At 41.5% G+C, this 16727-nt stretch overlaps 1 protein-coding gene across 1 annotated transcript in view; it reads left to right on the top strand.

Moving 5' to 3' along the window:
* Window positions 1-1357: 1357 nt before the first annotated feature.
* The window catches only part of LOC127367284 (exostosin-1a), a 38853-nt gene continuing 23483 nt past the window's right edge, over window positions 1358-16727 (top strand). Inside the window, exon 1 of the mRNA XM_051407027.1 lies at window positions 1358-3315. Within this exon, the coding sequence (XP_051262987.1) occupies window positions 2375-3315 (941 nt within the window). The 5' untranslated portion in view covers window positions 1358-2374. The remainder of the gene's footprint in view (window positions 3316-16727) is intronic.

Genomic DNA, 16727 nt, shown 5'->3' with positions numbered 1-16727 from the left:
TGGTCCACAGCTCCTGAGGAACGCAGCTTCACATTCCTCCTTGCTCTTTCCCCGCTTCTGCAAAATCACTTCTAGTCTTTCAGACCCCAGCAGCTGTGAAAACACATCATGGCTTACTACATGCCAGAAAAGACCTGGCTAATTCACTGCAGTGCCATTGTCCTACTGGTCCTCATTCACTGGTGCAATTCGTCTCAGGGCAAACTCTATTCTAGTCTCCCCTAATGTTTTCTGTTATATTCTATTTCTATTTGGGTAGAAAATTATTAATTTCTCATGTTGTGTAACCCTAGGGGCAGAGGTCATGTTTGGCTACAGGGCCGCACTGGTATGACTCAGGGATCCAAATGTTTTGCTTAAGGGCACTTCAGCAGGACAAATGCACGCTGGTGAAGAAGCACCTAAGTCTCTCCGCTGACAAATCACTTGTTAATACTGAACCCAAATTCTCTTTGAAGCATGGTCTCAGTCAACCAGCCCTCTGCCTGCAGAGTTTATAGTGACCGTACAGTGAAAGGCAGTGCTGCAACTGTATTTAAACTTACACAAACAATAAAAAAATAAAAAATTGGAATATATAGTAGAATGAGGTAGATTTGTACATCTTGCAGCATTATGCACAACGCTTTTGTCCGCCTAAATGTAAATGATATTGATGTTTTTGATTGTTATCGCCATAGACCCTAAATTTTGTAATATAAACCAACCTTGTGTGTGTCTGTAGGACATTTCCTGTAGTTACCTGATTATACATAGTTAACCTCAAAAGCAACATAAACATTATAATAGCCTAAGATGTATTTATTTACACTGATATCATTTTGAATGACAATTATTAATAATTTTAGTAATTTATTTAATTCTTTACTTTGGAACCAATTATTTTAAAACCAAAATGCAGAAGTACTAAAAACAAACTCACTTTTTTATTTTATTTTATTTTATTTTTTTTACAATTTACATGACAACTGGGAAAGCTCTATGTGCTAATAAAGGTCTTGTGATATGATCAAAAGCTCCACAACAGCTATTAAACTGACCTTGAGATCAGATTGAGAATACTTTCACTGTAATGGTACAGTAGGAGGTATTTTACACTTTAAAAGCCGACTCCTGATGGTTCCCCACTCAGCTATCATTGGACTGCCAACAAAACCTGCCATCAAGAACACTTATCTACACGAACCACAAATCTCAGCTCATATGTCTCTGTGGTAAGAATCTGTTACAGCCTTCCTCCCTTCCCTCCGGTTCTCTTCTCCCTGGATGTGAATGGGTGCACTGGAAGCCCCGCCCATCTCGGATGTGACGCGAGCCAATGGTAAAGCACCGTGGACGTCACATCATCATCAGCAGTCGTTCTGGTGGCACTGCCGTGCTGCTCTGCTCGGCTCGCGGTCTCCACGGCACCTCTTGTTTTTATGTGTGTGTGTGTATATATGTGTGTGTATGTGTGTGTGTTTCTGAGAGCCACCACTTCAACACTTTACACGACAGGAGGAATTCACGGAGAAATTAGCCTGTCGGTTTTGTGGGCAGAGCGAAGGATAAGTTGTGCGAAGGAAGAGACATGTTTTTAATGGGGGGAAGAGACACTGTGTGGCTGTCTTTACTTCCAACCAGCGTTAAAGCTACTTTGATGCAACCGCTTAGCTAACAAGCTAACTGGCAATGTTTTCAGAAACTAGCCAGTTTGTTAGCCTGCTAGCTAGCTAAACCGGACGGAGAAATTCCCTGTGTACATTTAACAAGATACAAGATATAACGATACTATCTTTAGATACACCAAGGCAACGAATTGCGGCGACGTCTCAAACTGGGTATGTTGAATGTTTAGGGCTCTTGTGTCCGCTTAGTCGCTCATTTCCAGCAGGGACAATAGTTGACTGTCCAGGCAACAAGTCTAGCACACACTGCTGTTTAAACGCTGCTCAAGTTTCTGCTAATCTTCTGCAGTGTTGTTATTAGTAACCGCCCGGGTCTAGTTAGCTAAACATGAAGACTCTGTCGTAAAAAATGGGCGTTTTGGATAAAGTAAATGTAGTGTTATACAAAGGAAAGTGCGGCTGCACTTTATAGATCCCCGTTTTTAAGTGGATAGGTTCACTCTGTTGTATAGGAGGAGCTGATGTCAGTTAGTCGATACAACTATTGACGAGGAGACGAGGTGGATGAACATTATAAATCGCCCACATGCTTTGGATCAGTTCCCGGACTTGTGAAAGGCATCTGAAGCAGAAGGTGGGAGACGTGAGCGCACAACCCTTGCAGCCCGGGGGAAGATGGCGGAGCGTTCCCGTAAGAGGTGGTGAAACCAAAACTTGGGGACTTGTTGGATTTATCGCCAGATATCTGATCCCAGATCATAGGACACATGCAGGCCAAAAAACGGTACTTAACCCTCTTCTCCGCCGGTGCGTGTGTCATCCTGTTGTTTTGTTTTGGGGGGATACAAGTCCCGCTATCCAGACGGGGTCCCGGCCGGCGTGATGACCGCAGCCTCACCGGGGCGCGGTGGCGTCGCTTCCCGGGGTCCCTGCAGCCTTTCAACTCCTGGGAGCAAGACCGGAGCGATGATCAGAATGAACACATATCTCCTAGGCAGAAGAGGGACGCCAACTCAGGCGTGTACACTGCAAGGCGCTGCAGAATGGAGTCCTGCTTTGATTTCTCCCTGTGTGAGAGGAAGGGATTTAAAGTTTATGTCTACCCCCAGCAGAAAGGGGAGAAGATGTCAGAGAGTTATCAGAACATCTTGTCCTCGATTGAAGGATCCAGGTTCTACACACCCGACCCAGGACAGGCATGCCTGTTTGTCCTGAGTTTGGACACTCTGGACCGGGACCAGCTTTCACCCCAGTACGTGCACAACTTGAAAGCAAAAGTCCAGAGCCTTCCTCTGTGGAATGGGGGCAAAAACCACATCATCTTTAACTTATACTCTGGCACCTGGCCAGACTACACAGAAGACCTTGGCTTCGACATTGGCCTTGCAATGTTGGCCAAGGCCAGCATCAGCACCGAGAACTTCAGGCCCAACTTTGACGTTTCCATCCCTCTTTTCTCTAAAGACCACCCTAGGACAGGAGGGGAAAGGGGCTACTTGAAACATAATACCATTCCCCCTTATAGGAAGTACATGCTTGTTTTCAAGGGGAAGAGGTACCTAACTGGAATAGGTTCAGACACTAGGAATGCTTTATATCATGTTCACAACTCAGAGGATGTGGTCCTCCTCACCACCTGTAAGCATGGGAAAGACTGGCAGAAACACAAGGATGCACGCTGTGACAAAGACAATGCAGAATATGACAAGTAAGTACTATCCAGTTGTTAACTTTACAGCAAGAGTGTGTCTCAGTCCTTTTCAATTCACGCCATACAGTTGCTCTATGCGTCCTTTTTCTGCCACTCTGTCTTGTGTTCTCATCTTGTCTTAATGTTCTGTCAGCATGATGGCTTTACATTATGTTTCAATGGTTCAGCTCACACTCTCACACAATCTATTTCTAATACTGATAAGGTAAGTGTGAAGTGTTGACAGAACAACTGTTTCCTCTTCGGATTGAACCTGATATTCTCAAGGTGGGCTCTGTAACCATGGGAAACTATAGTCAGCACACAGTGGTATATTAAGTTGGAAGGGGTCTGAACAGGTCTGTGTTTTGGATCATGTATTGTTGCCATGTTGTTTATTTTTCCTGCTTTCCTGTTTTTTGTTTAGAGCTGTATGACATGTTACCTGTAAGTCAGGGATGGCAGAAATGAGGCAGTATGATGACAGTATTTCTAAATGCAATGCTTTGAGGCTTGTCTAGATCCGACTTTTCCTTGATTTAATTCATTTTTCATTTTGCATATCTGATCAACAGCAATTCAAACGCTTTCGTGGACAAGAATGATTTGCCCCTTTAAATAGTCCTGATATCATATGACTTTATTTACCAAATTACACATCATGGGGCTCTCATAAGTAGATTTGCTTTAATGTCAGCCACAAGAGCTTCTGATTTAATGCAATTCAATTGATATCCCCATCTGTTTATGCAGCCTCCTATTCAGCAGTGGATAAATCTGCTTCTCTTGGTCTTTACATTTCCATATTTATGCCTGTTAATGTATCATGAGTCCTGATAATTTCTGACAGATATTGTCAATACAATACAAGAATGCACACATTCAGTTAGTTATCATGATGCACACAGATAACAAGTGCAAGTCAATGGGAAAAATTGCCTCCCGAGGCCATGAGTTTGACTCCAATCTGTGGCCCTTTGCTGTGTGTATTGACAGTGTATATAATGGACAGAGCATCTGGGTCGGTAAAGTAAAGCCAACACAGAAGTGTCTTAAAACCTTCTATTTAAAGGCCAGCAGGGGGAGCGCCCATGGCTGCAATTAAAAAAAAAACGTATGTCCGATTTAGAGTAAAATAAACTATAAAGAGGCAAATGCTTTTGGGCGTGGCTACCTTATGATATACAGGTCACTCTCAGTGAGTCTGTCCAGCGAAACGCACATTGTTTCAGAAACAAATTTTAGTGTACTGTTCAGCTGTAATACCAGTTTGTGTGTGACCTGGGGAGCTCCTGCTACGGACGAGTCGAAACTGCACAGCCAATGAGCACAGCTCAACTCGCAGTACGTCACCCTTCTGCCCAAAACGCCAAACTCGTTCTCCACAGACCAACTGGTGACGTCATGATAGGCTCACGCTTGTCTGCGTGTCATCCTCTCTCTCTCTCTCTCTCTCTCTCTCTCCCCCTTCCTGTCACTGTTTGGCTGTCACTATTGATTAAATGCAATTTAAAAAAAAAAAAAAAAAAAAAAGTATATAAACTTAGTAATTCTCTCTCTGTCCCCACCCCAGCAGAAGGCAATATTGCACCTCAAAAAGTTGCTTTGTGATTATCGCTCAGTCCTACAGTTAAGCCATATTGTTTTCTGTGCCCAAATCTGATGAGCAAACTGGCGTCTGTCTCCCTGCTCTGGCCAGTGGGATTCATTTCGTGTCCCCCCAGACTGTGCTGTGTTGTTACTGGTGACTGTATGGCGCTGGGTGTTTGACTGTGGCTCTTTGGAGTGGATTAGTGGGGACAAAGCGCTGGTGCCAGTAAGGGGAAGCCACTCTGGCCCCTGTTTGCTCAGTCATTTCCCAGACAATCCCAACTGCATCAGCCAGGAATGCCCTGGCCCCAACCTGTGTCCTGCGTGACCCCTATGTTGTTTGGGACCTGCCGTGATTGACCCCCATGTCAACTCTTTACTTTGTTGTTAAGTTGTTACGTTTTGGATAACAGACAATTTTATAGTACGTTAAGGCTGCAACATAGATTACAGGGAGAATGAAGTAAGGTGTTTTCTTCCGGTCCTCAAATCATAGAATGGTTCTGATGTGTTTTCATATCATGATGTCTAATATGTTTGCCTAGCACTGTTCCTCAGAGGATTCTCATGTTTGTGTCTACCTCTGCAGCTAGGTATCAGCTTATGAGGTTAATTCTTTGGCTGAGCAACATTCTCCATATCACTCAAGATGAGAGCTATCTACTCTCTCTCTGCCCCGTTCTGCCAGCTCACTGCTCGCTGCCAGGCGCTGCCAGAGAGTGATTTCACACAGTGAGATGGGTGGCATCAGAGCCATAACCCAAAGGAAAAATTAATCCTCCTGTCATTAATAGCATTGGGGAAGAAACAGGCTTTGCGTATCTCTCTAGCCCTCTCCAGCTTAGCTTCATTGCATGGCTACAGTATGTTCAGTGATTCTCGGTCAGTACATCCCCAGTAAGCTACATTGCTATCTGTCAACAGGCTTTGACTTGATCCCCAGGACACTGCAAAATTTCTGTTAAATTAAATAAAATGTATTTACTAATCCTGACTTTACCTTCTCCTTGTGCTGTTAGTGCTCAAATAATCTGTATGTCACTTAAACTAATATGGTTTCAAAAAGTTTTTGCTCTTAAATAGTGAGGAGGATAAATGAAAGTTTCTAATAAAAAGCATGACTGTCTTCCTCTAAGTCTATATATATATATATATATATATATATATATATATATATATATAATGAGCTTATCTGTTCACTCCATGGTCGCATCTTACTTGCGTCATTATCCACAGCCAGAACACATCCTAAAGTAGTCTGACTTGTGTTGTAGATCTCAAGCTGAACATAATCTAGATACATTACTGTCCACATCAATTTGAGATCACATTTCCAAACTCTCTGTTAAAGTGTTCATAGTGAGGTCAATGGCAATGGCTCTTAGACTAGCTAGGATAAGCTAGCTAGGATAATTTTTTAACAGTGGTGGTTACTTGCTGCAAAGTCAGAAAGCATCCCAAAGTTTTCATAGCTGACAAATTTACACAAAGCAGGCAAAGTGGATCTCTGAGCCAGTTATTCATTTTTTATGAGAAGTTTGTTTGGACAGGATCTGAAAATATCTTGCCGTGCACAGTGATTTTTACAGAACAGAGCTTGAGGCTATCCGAGCTCATCTGTTGCAGTTTACTGTTTTCTTAATTTGTGTGTGCAATAATAGCCCACTCTCACATTTGATCTACCCTGGACTTTGGTTTCATACCTATTGAGTTGTGACAGGCTGAAATTAATGCGACCTATCAAAACAACGAGATCTTAGGCATTGAATTCAGTGTTGGCATAGATCACCTGATGTGATGTGGCAGGTCCATAATAATCAGTGTAAATAATCCTCGAGAAAGTTTTTGACACTATGCATATTGTGGTTGCTTTTAAAAAAAGTTCTTGTCACCAGTAGCCTACAATGGACCATGAAAATATTATCATTACAACAAGGTTTTTATTGAGTCTGTTTGGAGTGCAAGTTGGGTTGGGTTGTCCCTTTTTTGGAGGAGGAATCCAACTGGTTAACATTATGCCTGATGGGACCGATTCATCAGTCCCCAAAAGCTGAATTATTTTCAGTCGGTAATTGTACACAGACCTGCTCTATATCCTTGGTCTGGCACCCAGCAGTGCAGGGCTTTCCAAGGAGGTGAGACTTGGATGTAAAAAATGTGAGTGGGACAGTAGTCAAGGAAGCCAGTTGCCTAGGAAATCAATATTTGTTTTCGGTTCAACTTTCCAAATGAAAAGTGTCTCTGATTTGCACCTTGCTGTAAACAACACACTGGATACGCTGGTTTAAGCATGATACAATAAAAATATTGAATGAGTTGAGATACAACAATATCTCCCTGGATTAAGCAGCTGTTAGCAGACAGACAGTTTCAAGTGTGTAAAATATTTTAACAGTTACAGGTGTACTACATTTATACTAATTCTACACATTATCATGTCACTTTCATAAAGTAACAATCAAAAAAACAGATCTACAGATTTGCATTATCTGTGGGTAGCACTGAGTTCTCTATCCAGGTTGACGTGTATAATTTATGATTGGGTTGCACTGTCCTGTTATACACCCCTATGGGTCAGACAGTACAGTCTGTGGTCTAACTGGGTGGAAGTAATAGTTTCTGTGCCTGGCTGTGGCCCTTTGTGCAACAAATCCCTCTTATCCTCTCCCACTGACAACAAGGAAGTTGTGACAGACTGAATGCAGCCTCTCACCATGATTACCATGTTATGGCCATGACATTTTTGTGTAATAGTTTAGACTTTATTCTCCAGGTGTTGGTTTGGAATGTATATGGGTTTTTGATGTACTGTACTGTACATGTTAGTCCCATATATGAGCTTGTAAAAAGTTGTATCAGGTATGATGCATTAGTGTCTCTTAACTACCTCCCCTACCTACCTTTTACCACGGTTTGTATTTGCGTATCCTAATTGAAATGTCTGGATTGAAAGGGCATGTTGTCCAGGTTATATTCCACATATTTGTGTTTTGCAGGTTAGCTACAGTATGTTTCAATTTTGCTTGTTTATCTGTCATGCCCATGCTGTTTCCAGCCAGTTGGTAGAGTCAACCTTTTGCTTCCCTCTTCACCCCACTGTCCTTCAGACATCTGCACTCAGCCACTGTGTACAAACCTGTAATACAGCCAAAGGAGAGAAGAAAAGATTCAGCAGGAGGCAGGTCAGATGCAATTTTAACCTCAAACTGAAAGCCCTCTCACAGCTTGTTTCCAATTAAGAGGCCCTGCCAAGCGAAAGAGTACGAGAGGGATAGTGAGAGATGAGTGAGAGACAAACTGAGTGAGTTTGAGGGGAAAATATGCAAACAAAGAGAGAGCAGTGAGAGTCTGAGAAACGGAAGGGAGAAAGTAAAAGCAAGAGAGAAGCAGAAAAGAGGAAAAACACATGCCAGCCATCCAGCAGTGAGAGGTGAGTGCAATAGCTGGCTGGGTGCTGACGTTGGTTTGCTAGGTGTATTTATAGACTTGCAGGGTTTTAATCCTCAGTATTGGCCAAAGCCCCTGGCAGAGGGCTGCTAGCCAACTTGATGCAGGCTTTATAGAGCTTGGGGAAAACGATAATCGTTGGGGGAGGATGGTCGATCTCGGAGTTCCTGCACATTAACTTGAAATGCCTTTTTTTCACAGTCTTGTCTACTATTTCAGGACATTAGATCAGCAGTTAGTTTTTTTCTTTAAACGGGTTCCTTGTTTACTTGTTCAGAGTTATACTCTTTATTTTGTAGCCTAACTTTTTTTCTTCCGAAAAAAATCCTTTTTTGTTTAGAGTGCTTCTAGCTCAACACATCTAAATACTATGAAAGCTGCTTTGCACTATGGTTTTGGCTATGGTGTATACATTACTAAAAAAGAAGATTGATACGCTGTTCTTAAAATTGCTCCATTTTGTCTCCTCCGAGATAATCTCTAGCAACATGAGAAATATGTTCACAGTTTATAGTCTTGATAGCCCTGAGGTGGAACATTTTGGGGGAGGTACACATCAGTTCCAATGACAACTTAGTAAAGATACTATGCACATAGCCTCAGTGCATAGCCGACCCTAAAGAACTCAAAGGCAGATTGATCAAATGCTTCGTGCCAAGTTGTCTTCAGACAGTCAGATGTGCAGCTACATTCAGAAGTTCTATGCCTGTACGAGGGAGAATAAGATATATTCCTGAAAAATATACAAATTCCACGTTTGGTGCATTGGAGTTTTTAGCTCATTGTCATTTGCTTGTTGAGGAAGACAAGAGAAGGTGAAGGCGAAAATATAAAATGAAACGTACTGAAGGGCTGATTAATTTTGCTCACCATGCACATTGCAAAAACTACAAGCCATGGTTGACAACGGACACAGAAACAATTGCACAGTTGCGCCCAGCGGGCAACAGTTGGCTTGGTCTGGGCGCTTTACATGCCCCTGGCTAGATTTAAAAAAAAGAAAGAAGAAGAAAATAGTAGTCTTCTGAGAGACGTTTGTGAATTACTGAGTTGTGATATTGTACAATAACAAATTGCTTAGGTTAATGGTTGGATTTTCAGTTTTCTATTTCATCATCTGTCACTGTTAATTTCCATCTGCTTGGTTTATAATACATATCCACTTGGTAGTGGACCACCGAGCTTCTGTGTAATAAAGGTATCTGAGGAGATTCACTATTCCTATGATGATAGTGTGTTTTCTATGGACTGAAATGGAGGTGTCATTTGGAAAACTGTTTGGTCGTTAGTCTAATGGTGTTACTTTCTATATTAAGATGGTTGCATTGATTACAGTTTATCCTGTTCAGTCTGCAGTTTGTGTCTATTATACAGTGGTTTTGGCTGACTATCACAAAAATGCAATGTCGTAGTTAATTCTGAGACTTTAGTTTATGAAAAGATCTTTTTTTCTGGGAGGCTCCTCCAGTTGTCACCCTTAATAACTCAGCTCTGCCAGTAAACCATCGTCGGTTGGCCCTGCTGGAAAGAGCTGAATGATACAACAGGCACTGAAGGAGGGTGGTAAACCACAAAACCACTCTGCACTGATTATATGTTTGCTCTTCATCGACTCAGGCCTAGAAATGACACTTACATGACCACACAATAATTTTGGAATGGGCAGTGTTTTGAATGCTGTTTCAGATGTGTTGTGCTGGGCCAGTTTGTGTATGGAAGTGCAGGTCCTGGAGGAAGTGAGAGGCCTTTAGATACCAACACCGTGATCTGGCCCAGCAGCAGCTCTTTTTGCTGAGTAAACTCCCTCGTGCTGTTTCTCATTCCCTGAACTTGCGTTAGTGTCTCAGCTTGGCTTACTGCTGCTCAGTTCCACCTATATTGTATTAGTTTTATGTTCTCTCTTATGTAGATCGTTACAATGAAACAGGATTAACTATATATTGGCATCTATTGCCAATGAGCTGTTTGAGTATTATGTAGTCTCTTAGACAAACACTATTGTGTTGGCTGTTGAACTACATTTTGCAATATATATGTATCTCCAATACACTGTGGTGTCAGTTTAACTTGTGCTGCTAATTTCGAACCTGAATGTTGTGTAAATGCAACATGATCCAACATTTTTTCCACTGGCTGTTCGTTTCCCCATGTCTTGTCTCTAAGGCAGTAAACAGGTTGAATCCCACGGAGGAAAATGCTGGCACAATAAGCAACTGACAACAATGGGTTGAGATGAGCTCTTCTGAATGCTGTGATTGGAACAAGTTTCATATCTTTGTCTGCTGATGTTCATCTTTCCGAATGATGATAGACAATAGAAAATAAAATGTATGTCAGTATGACTCACTGAGCTTTATGTGCTTTTATCTTTACCTCTGCGCCACCATAGTTTTTTGTGGTTTCAGTGTGTTTCTTCTTTGTAAATGACTTGTTTGTGTGTGAATGTAGTGAAGTAGTTATATGACAGTTGAATGAATGTTTGAAAGATTCTTTTAATATAGGAAAAAAGAGCTTTTGTAAGCTTTCTGTTTCGAAGTACATGAAATACAACCACAAGTTGTGCATAGTGGAACCTCTGGCTGATGAATAGTGTGTTAGAGAGGATTTATTTAGCCTACAGGTCTAATGGCCCATAGCCTTATGTTAAGGGGGTGAAGGGATAAACTAGATGGATAATCCACAGTTTCCTATAGAGCCTGGGGATTACAAACTGCTCATATTTAAAAAACTCACGGTAAGTGATAGCTATGGAAACAAATGCAGGAAAGCGGATAACTGAGAAGCCAGGCTATCACATGACCGTCATTGTTATGCTACATAGCATATCGTGCCAAAATGACTAAAGTCTGACTTCTGAGTGAAGACGTGACCTATTGAGTTAAAGCTCATCCTGTTAACTCACAGCATCATTGATTTGGGTCAAGCTGACCTGTGCAGGATGTCATCACCTTGACCTATCTGTCACTTTCTACTGTACTTTTAGTCAAGAAGAGATGGTATGGTTTAGTGAATGTCATCTGAGCCCACTGATCTGCTTTTGAATAGTCAAGAACATACTGAATGATAATGTGTCATTGCTTCTTAAGAATAATCTATGTTAATTGAATAATCTTGGCTAATTTGAATACTTTACTGCAAATACTTTTAGATTTTTTTGAGTAAAGGTGTGCAGGCATGCTGTGTTAATCTGTGTGCGTGTGTGTGTGTGGTGCGTGTGTGTGTGTGTGTGTGTGTGTGTGTGCGCGCGCACATATGTCTGCTTAATCCTGGAAACTTCCAAAGGTGAACTATTTCCCTGGAGGTTTGAGTCTACTCACCTCTCAATTGATTGCCATCTAATTTTTCACTTCCAGGATTTATAGACAGGGGGTCGAGGATGAACAGAGGGTATTTCCATCAATGTCCAAGTCCCATCACTCATTAATTACTACCAGTGCCTGTGTGGTTTCTAGGTTTACATTACCTTGACTTTAGCTCTTTGCTAGTGACTTGGTGCAGCCTAATTTAAGAGTAAAACATGAAAAAAATCTGGCATCTTGGTCTTGTGTACTTGAGCATGTGCTTGAGTGGTTGTAGTGGTTTTCTGCACTCTGTGTCACACTCTCCCTCTGAGTCATATTCAAATATGCTTTATTTGCCTGAATGGGCTTTAGCACTGTCACTCTCTTTGGAGGCTAGTTGTACAGGACAGAGGGCAGTACGATTTGTTTGCCATGCTCCCTCTCTCTTCTGTCCTGACAGGATGATGTATGTCTTGTCCTTGGCAGCCATGTGCAGGTGATGTATTCAACTTGGAATGATGGGAGAGTGGAATATCGAAAGGGATGTCGATGTGCTAGGCACACAGTGTGGTCCATTCCAGGAAGACCTCTTCTGTCATGTGGAGGCACGCATCACCATTTCCTTGTTCATTGACAGATGTGCTTAAACACTAAGGCTGGATGAAACACTAAGGCAGAAATTGGGGGGGGGCACCACCAAACAGATGTGCATATGAGAGGGTCAGGGTGTGGAAAAAGGGAAATATAAATGATAATAAGAGCCAAGCAGCACTTTATGGTGATGGAACAGGGTGACCTTCGTGATGGGTAATAAAAGGAGAATTGATGTAAAATCTATTTTTATGGTGTTTTGTCACTTTGATGTTACTAGGGTGCGAAAGGGATCTGTGATCCACCTCAAACTGTAGTTTTGTTACATAGAATGTGATACGGAACCTAAGAAATGACGAAGTAGATTTGATATTAATATTTGATATGTTTCTCTACTAAAGTCATTTAAAGTGCCACTGGTGGAGCATTTAGGGACAACATTGTAAATTGATGGAAGTAACTCATCATTCAGCAAGCCAGTGTTTGCGTGACCCACGAGGTACATTTACATTCATTTCAAACACTCAGACAACTTGCTTGCTCGGCAAGACAGGGGCTTTCTCAATTATCCCTCATGTACAATGAAATATGTTGTAAGAGCTACATGCAGAATTAAGCGGCACTCTAAAACCAAGGCCAGCAAAATCCTGTAGACTTTTAATCCCTCAGTGTAGAGAGTAGACCTGCCAAGCCCACGGACACAATCTCTAAATCTCTGTGACTCTTGACTTAGTGCCACAAAATATTTTTTTAATATTTCATTTATTATTGTTGGAATGAAGGAGGGGATTATAATACAGCAATAAATAGCCCTTGTATTTGTGTTTTAGGGATTTAGTAAGAAGCACTGACTGTTCCTGAAGAGATGGGCCACATGAGCATGATTGTCCTTGTATCTTCTTAAAGGTAGTTTGGATGTGTATCATCATCGTTGTGTGGGACCGTGTTGTGTTATGTGAATGTAACCACACTTGGCAGCACTGAAAAATGACCAGCCACTATGTTGCAGGACTTGGCTGGGTGTAGTGACTTGGATCGTCAGATAAAACTGACACACACACACACACACACACACACACACACACACACACACACACACACACACACACACACACACACACACACACACACACACTCAGATATGCTATCTCTAGCTGTCCTCTTTGGACTCTCCATTTTGTCAGATAAGGGCTTCAACTGGCATTGTGAGAGGAAGAGAAGTTCAGCAGATATGACGCTAACCCTGGGTATGTGATAGTTTAACTCTTCCGTGAAATGGCGGCCATATTCAGCCTCTTCTTTGTGGCAGTCCTTAACAGATTAAGTGGCCATTTAGACTCACAATGTGGAATTGGTGGCAAACAAGTAAATATTGATAGAGACCCAAAGCAACTGTTCAGTTTGTAAACCACTTTCTGTTACATTGCTGTGGTTCAAACTGCCTGTTGGCTAAGCTTCATACAGTTTCTTTGCTTCTCTTACCCAGTGAAATCTGTGATTTCTGCTTGTGAGGTCACAACCAGAGGGCAAGACAGGAAGTGTTGTCTTTGATCTTTCCTGCTGTTCAAACTAATTACCTGCCTGCAGCAGCAAGCACTGCTGGCCGTGGAATTCATTAACAGATGGTAAACCTTTGTTCTGGGCCAGTGTGTCTGCGAGGATACAGAGGAATTCAGCTGCCTCAGAGGGTACTGGTGTGCAGTCTAATTTCTCTCTGAGATCAGGTTAACCTTGGGTGTAACACTGAGAGGGCAGTGATGATGTGTGCACCAGCAGTTTCCCATCCATCTTGTGGGCTACCCCACCAAAAAGTAGTAATTTTATTGGATCTAAATGGATTTTGTTGTGACATTGTCTAAAAACTCCCCTGGATGCTTGTGGAAAGAATAGGTTACAGTATGTAGATGGGGGAGAGAAGATACATGATTAAAATAGATGAGTATGATAGATGTTTACAGCCTTTCAACAGTTGGGACATGACTGTACAAAAGCACTTAGAACTCAGCATTGTTTGCATACTCCTAATATGGTAGAAGTGGGGTGCATGTCCTGCTAAATAAAAGGTGATGACTGTGACAGGGTAGGACAGTGCTTTAACTGACTCACACTAATTACAAACCTTGTCAATCCAGCCTCACTCTGCCCTCTTTCTGACCTCAAATGTTTGTTTGAAGGCTGACAGTATCGGCCATTTTACCACCTGTGTTGTGTCAACAGTTTTGGCAAATTCGTTTTTTTGCTGGATTATAAAATTATAGGAAATACACTTAATTTCACATAAAATAAAATTTACCACATTTATTTAAAAAAATATATATTGTGTGACTATCTGTAAAAAAAAAAAAAAAAAAAAAAAAAACTAACGTCAGTAGAACTTCTATATTATTCCCTTACTTTCAAATAGTTTACCTTTCTATAATCAATGTATGAAACATTTCGAAAACCTACTCTTGTACACTCAGTAGGGTCTTATTTGTTGAGCCTGCATATGTGTAAGTGTCTGTGGCAATGGGGGCTGTGGTTTATCATGGTATCAGTGTAGAATTAGTTCACCCTGCCCCACAGCCATCACATTAGTGAGTGAGGATTTATTAAATGGTTGGTGAGGGGTGGTTGGTAGTGGCATATGACTAAGCCTGAATGAGAATGACAAAGATGTCAGTGCAGGTCAGAGTCAAAAGTGTTTGTATTTGGCCAGTTATATTGGTTACCATGTTTATTGTTGTACTGGTCAACTTGTTGATTTATTAAATAATTTGACAGGCCAGAAAAAAGGCACATCAATATAGAACTGAAATGTGCAACACTGCTGTTTTACAGAAATAGAAAACGTATTGAATTCTTCTCTGGATGTTGTCTCAGTGCTCTGAGAAAAAAAAGATAGTTTAACTCGGCAGTAGACATTCACTAAATAAGGCATTCCCTCTTCATCTTTCATTTTGAAGAGCATTGCCAGTGTGTTAGCCAAGTGCCACAAATTTCTGCTAGTTGCTGCAATTTTGTGTATCCTCTGGGATAAACTGCAGTATTTTCCCTTTCCCCATCATCATTAGTATTGCTGCCACCCTGTAATCTCTCTTTCTGTCACTAAGGCAATGGGGCTTCTCTCTCCTCTGTGGTCTCATAATTGTGAGGTAATCATCTTTTCCCTCTTGAGAGCTAAAAGACTGTGTTTACACTTAGTTTTTGGCGGCTCGACTTGGCGAGACACTAATTTACTCTCAGCAGCAGAATGAAGCAGCTCCTCTCATTACTTCACACTGGCTTTGCACTTACAGCCATTCTATTCCAAGTGCATTTGAGGCTGGTTGACATCAGCAGGTTGGATAAACTCAATTTCCTCTCTCCTTCATGTGTTGTTTGGTTCACCAAACTTACAAATTAGATATTTTCTCACTTATTGTTATCAGTCCATTTTAATTTTAGTTTTTTAATTTTTGAGATATTGAGATTTTCTGCTCCCCAATATAATGAAGGTAAATTGTGAAGAATGACAATTTCTTTCCAGAAACAATGCAGCAATTTTCACTGAATGAAAAAAAATTAATTTCGCTTATTTTCTTTTATTTTTCTCTGATTTTCTTTTTCTTGCTTTCTTTTTCTTGGGCTTTTATTGCCTTTACAATAGTGACAGCTGAAGAGAGACAGGAAATGGGGGCAGAGAGAGAGGGGATGACACGCAGCAAAGGGCCGCGGGTCGTATTCGAACCCTGGGCCGCTGCAGCAAGGACTCAGCCTCGGTACATGGGTCGCCAGCTCTACCCACTGAGCTATCAGGGCGCCCTGATTTTCATTTTCAATACTATAATCACGTCAAATAACACTATGAATATAAATAAACTAATTTACCTCCATTATACTGAGGTGTAGATGGAACCCTTAGAGAAAGCTATTCCTCAAAGGGCTCGGGAGAACAAATACAATCTCCTAGAGGAAAGTGAGAGAAAAATCTCTTTTTGGTAATGTGGTTCTTACTTTGTTTGCCAAGGCTTCCTATTTAGTGCTCTTTAAAATAGTCTTAGTGAAGTCATAATATCAGCGGCTCTCTTTTTCACAAACTTGAACTGTGGTAGGAAACCAAAATTCATTAGGACTTGCTTTGCAGGGTTGTGTGACATTTGGTGGGGACAGTTAAAATAATCCAAGCTGGCTTGGCAGTGCTATCACCTCCAATAACCTCAGCTAACCCCCTTTGGATATTCGGCTTTTGCATTATCCCTCGCGGCGTACTTGTTCAAAACTGTCACCTAGACACACACGTGCACACTTACGGTTCAAAAGTGCAAAGACCCATTGAGATGTAAACAACATAAACTCTGACATTTTTCTCCCCCCCCCACTACTCTCTTTCCATTACTCTCTCTCCCCTGAAACACTTCCGTAAGGCCATTCCCTGGTATGTCCAAAAAACACATGGTCCTGCAGTTCGGCTGACGCATTACCCCTCCAAAATTGTCCCAAATCACACCCACACACAAACAAACAAAACGCTTTCAAAACAGACTTCTCAGTCCAGGCAGA

This window comes from Dicentrarchus labrax, unplaced genomic scaffold (genome assembly GCF_905237075.1).
Source record: "Dicentrarchus labrax unplaced genomic scaffold, dlabrax2021, whole genome shotgun sequence".
Lineage (NCBI taxonomy): Eukaryota > Metazoa > Chordata > Actinopteri > Moronidae > Dicentrarchus > Dicentrarchus labrax.
The sequence above is the reverse complement of the archived record's forward strand: the minus strand, read 5'-3'. Positions and strand labels throughout refer to the sequence as shown.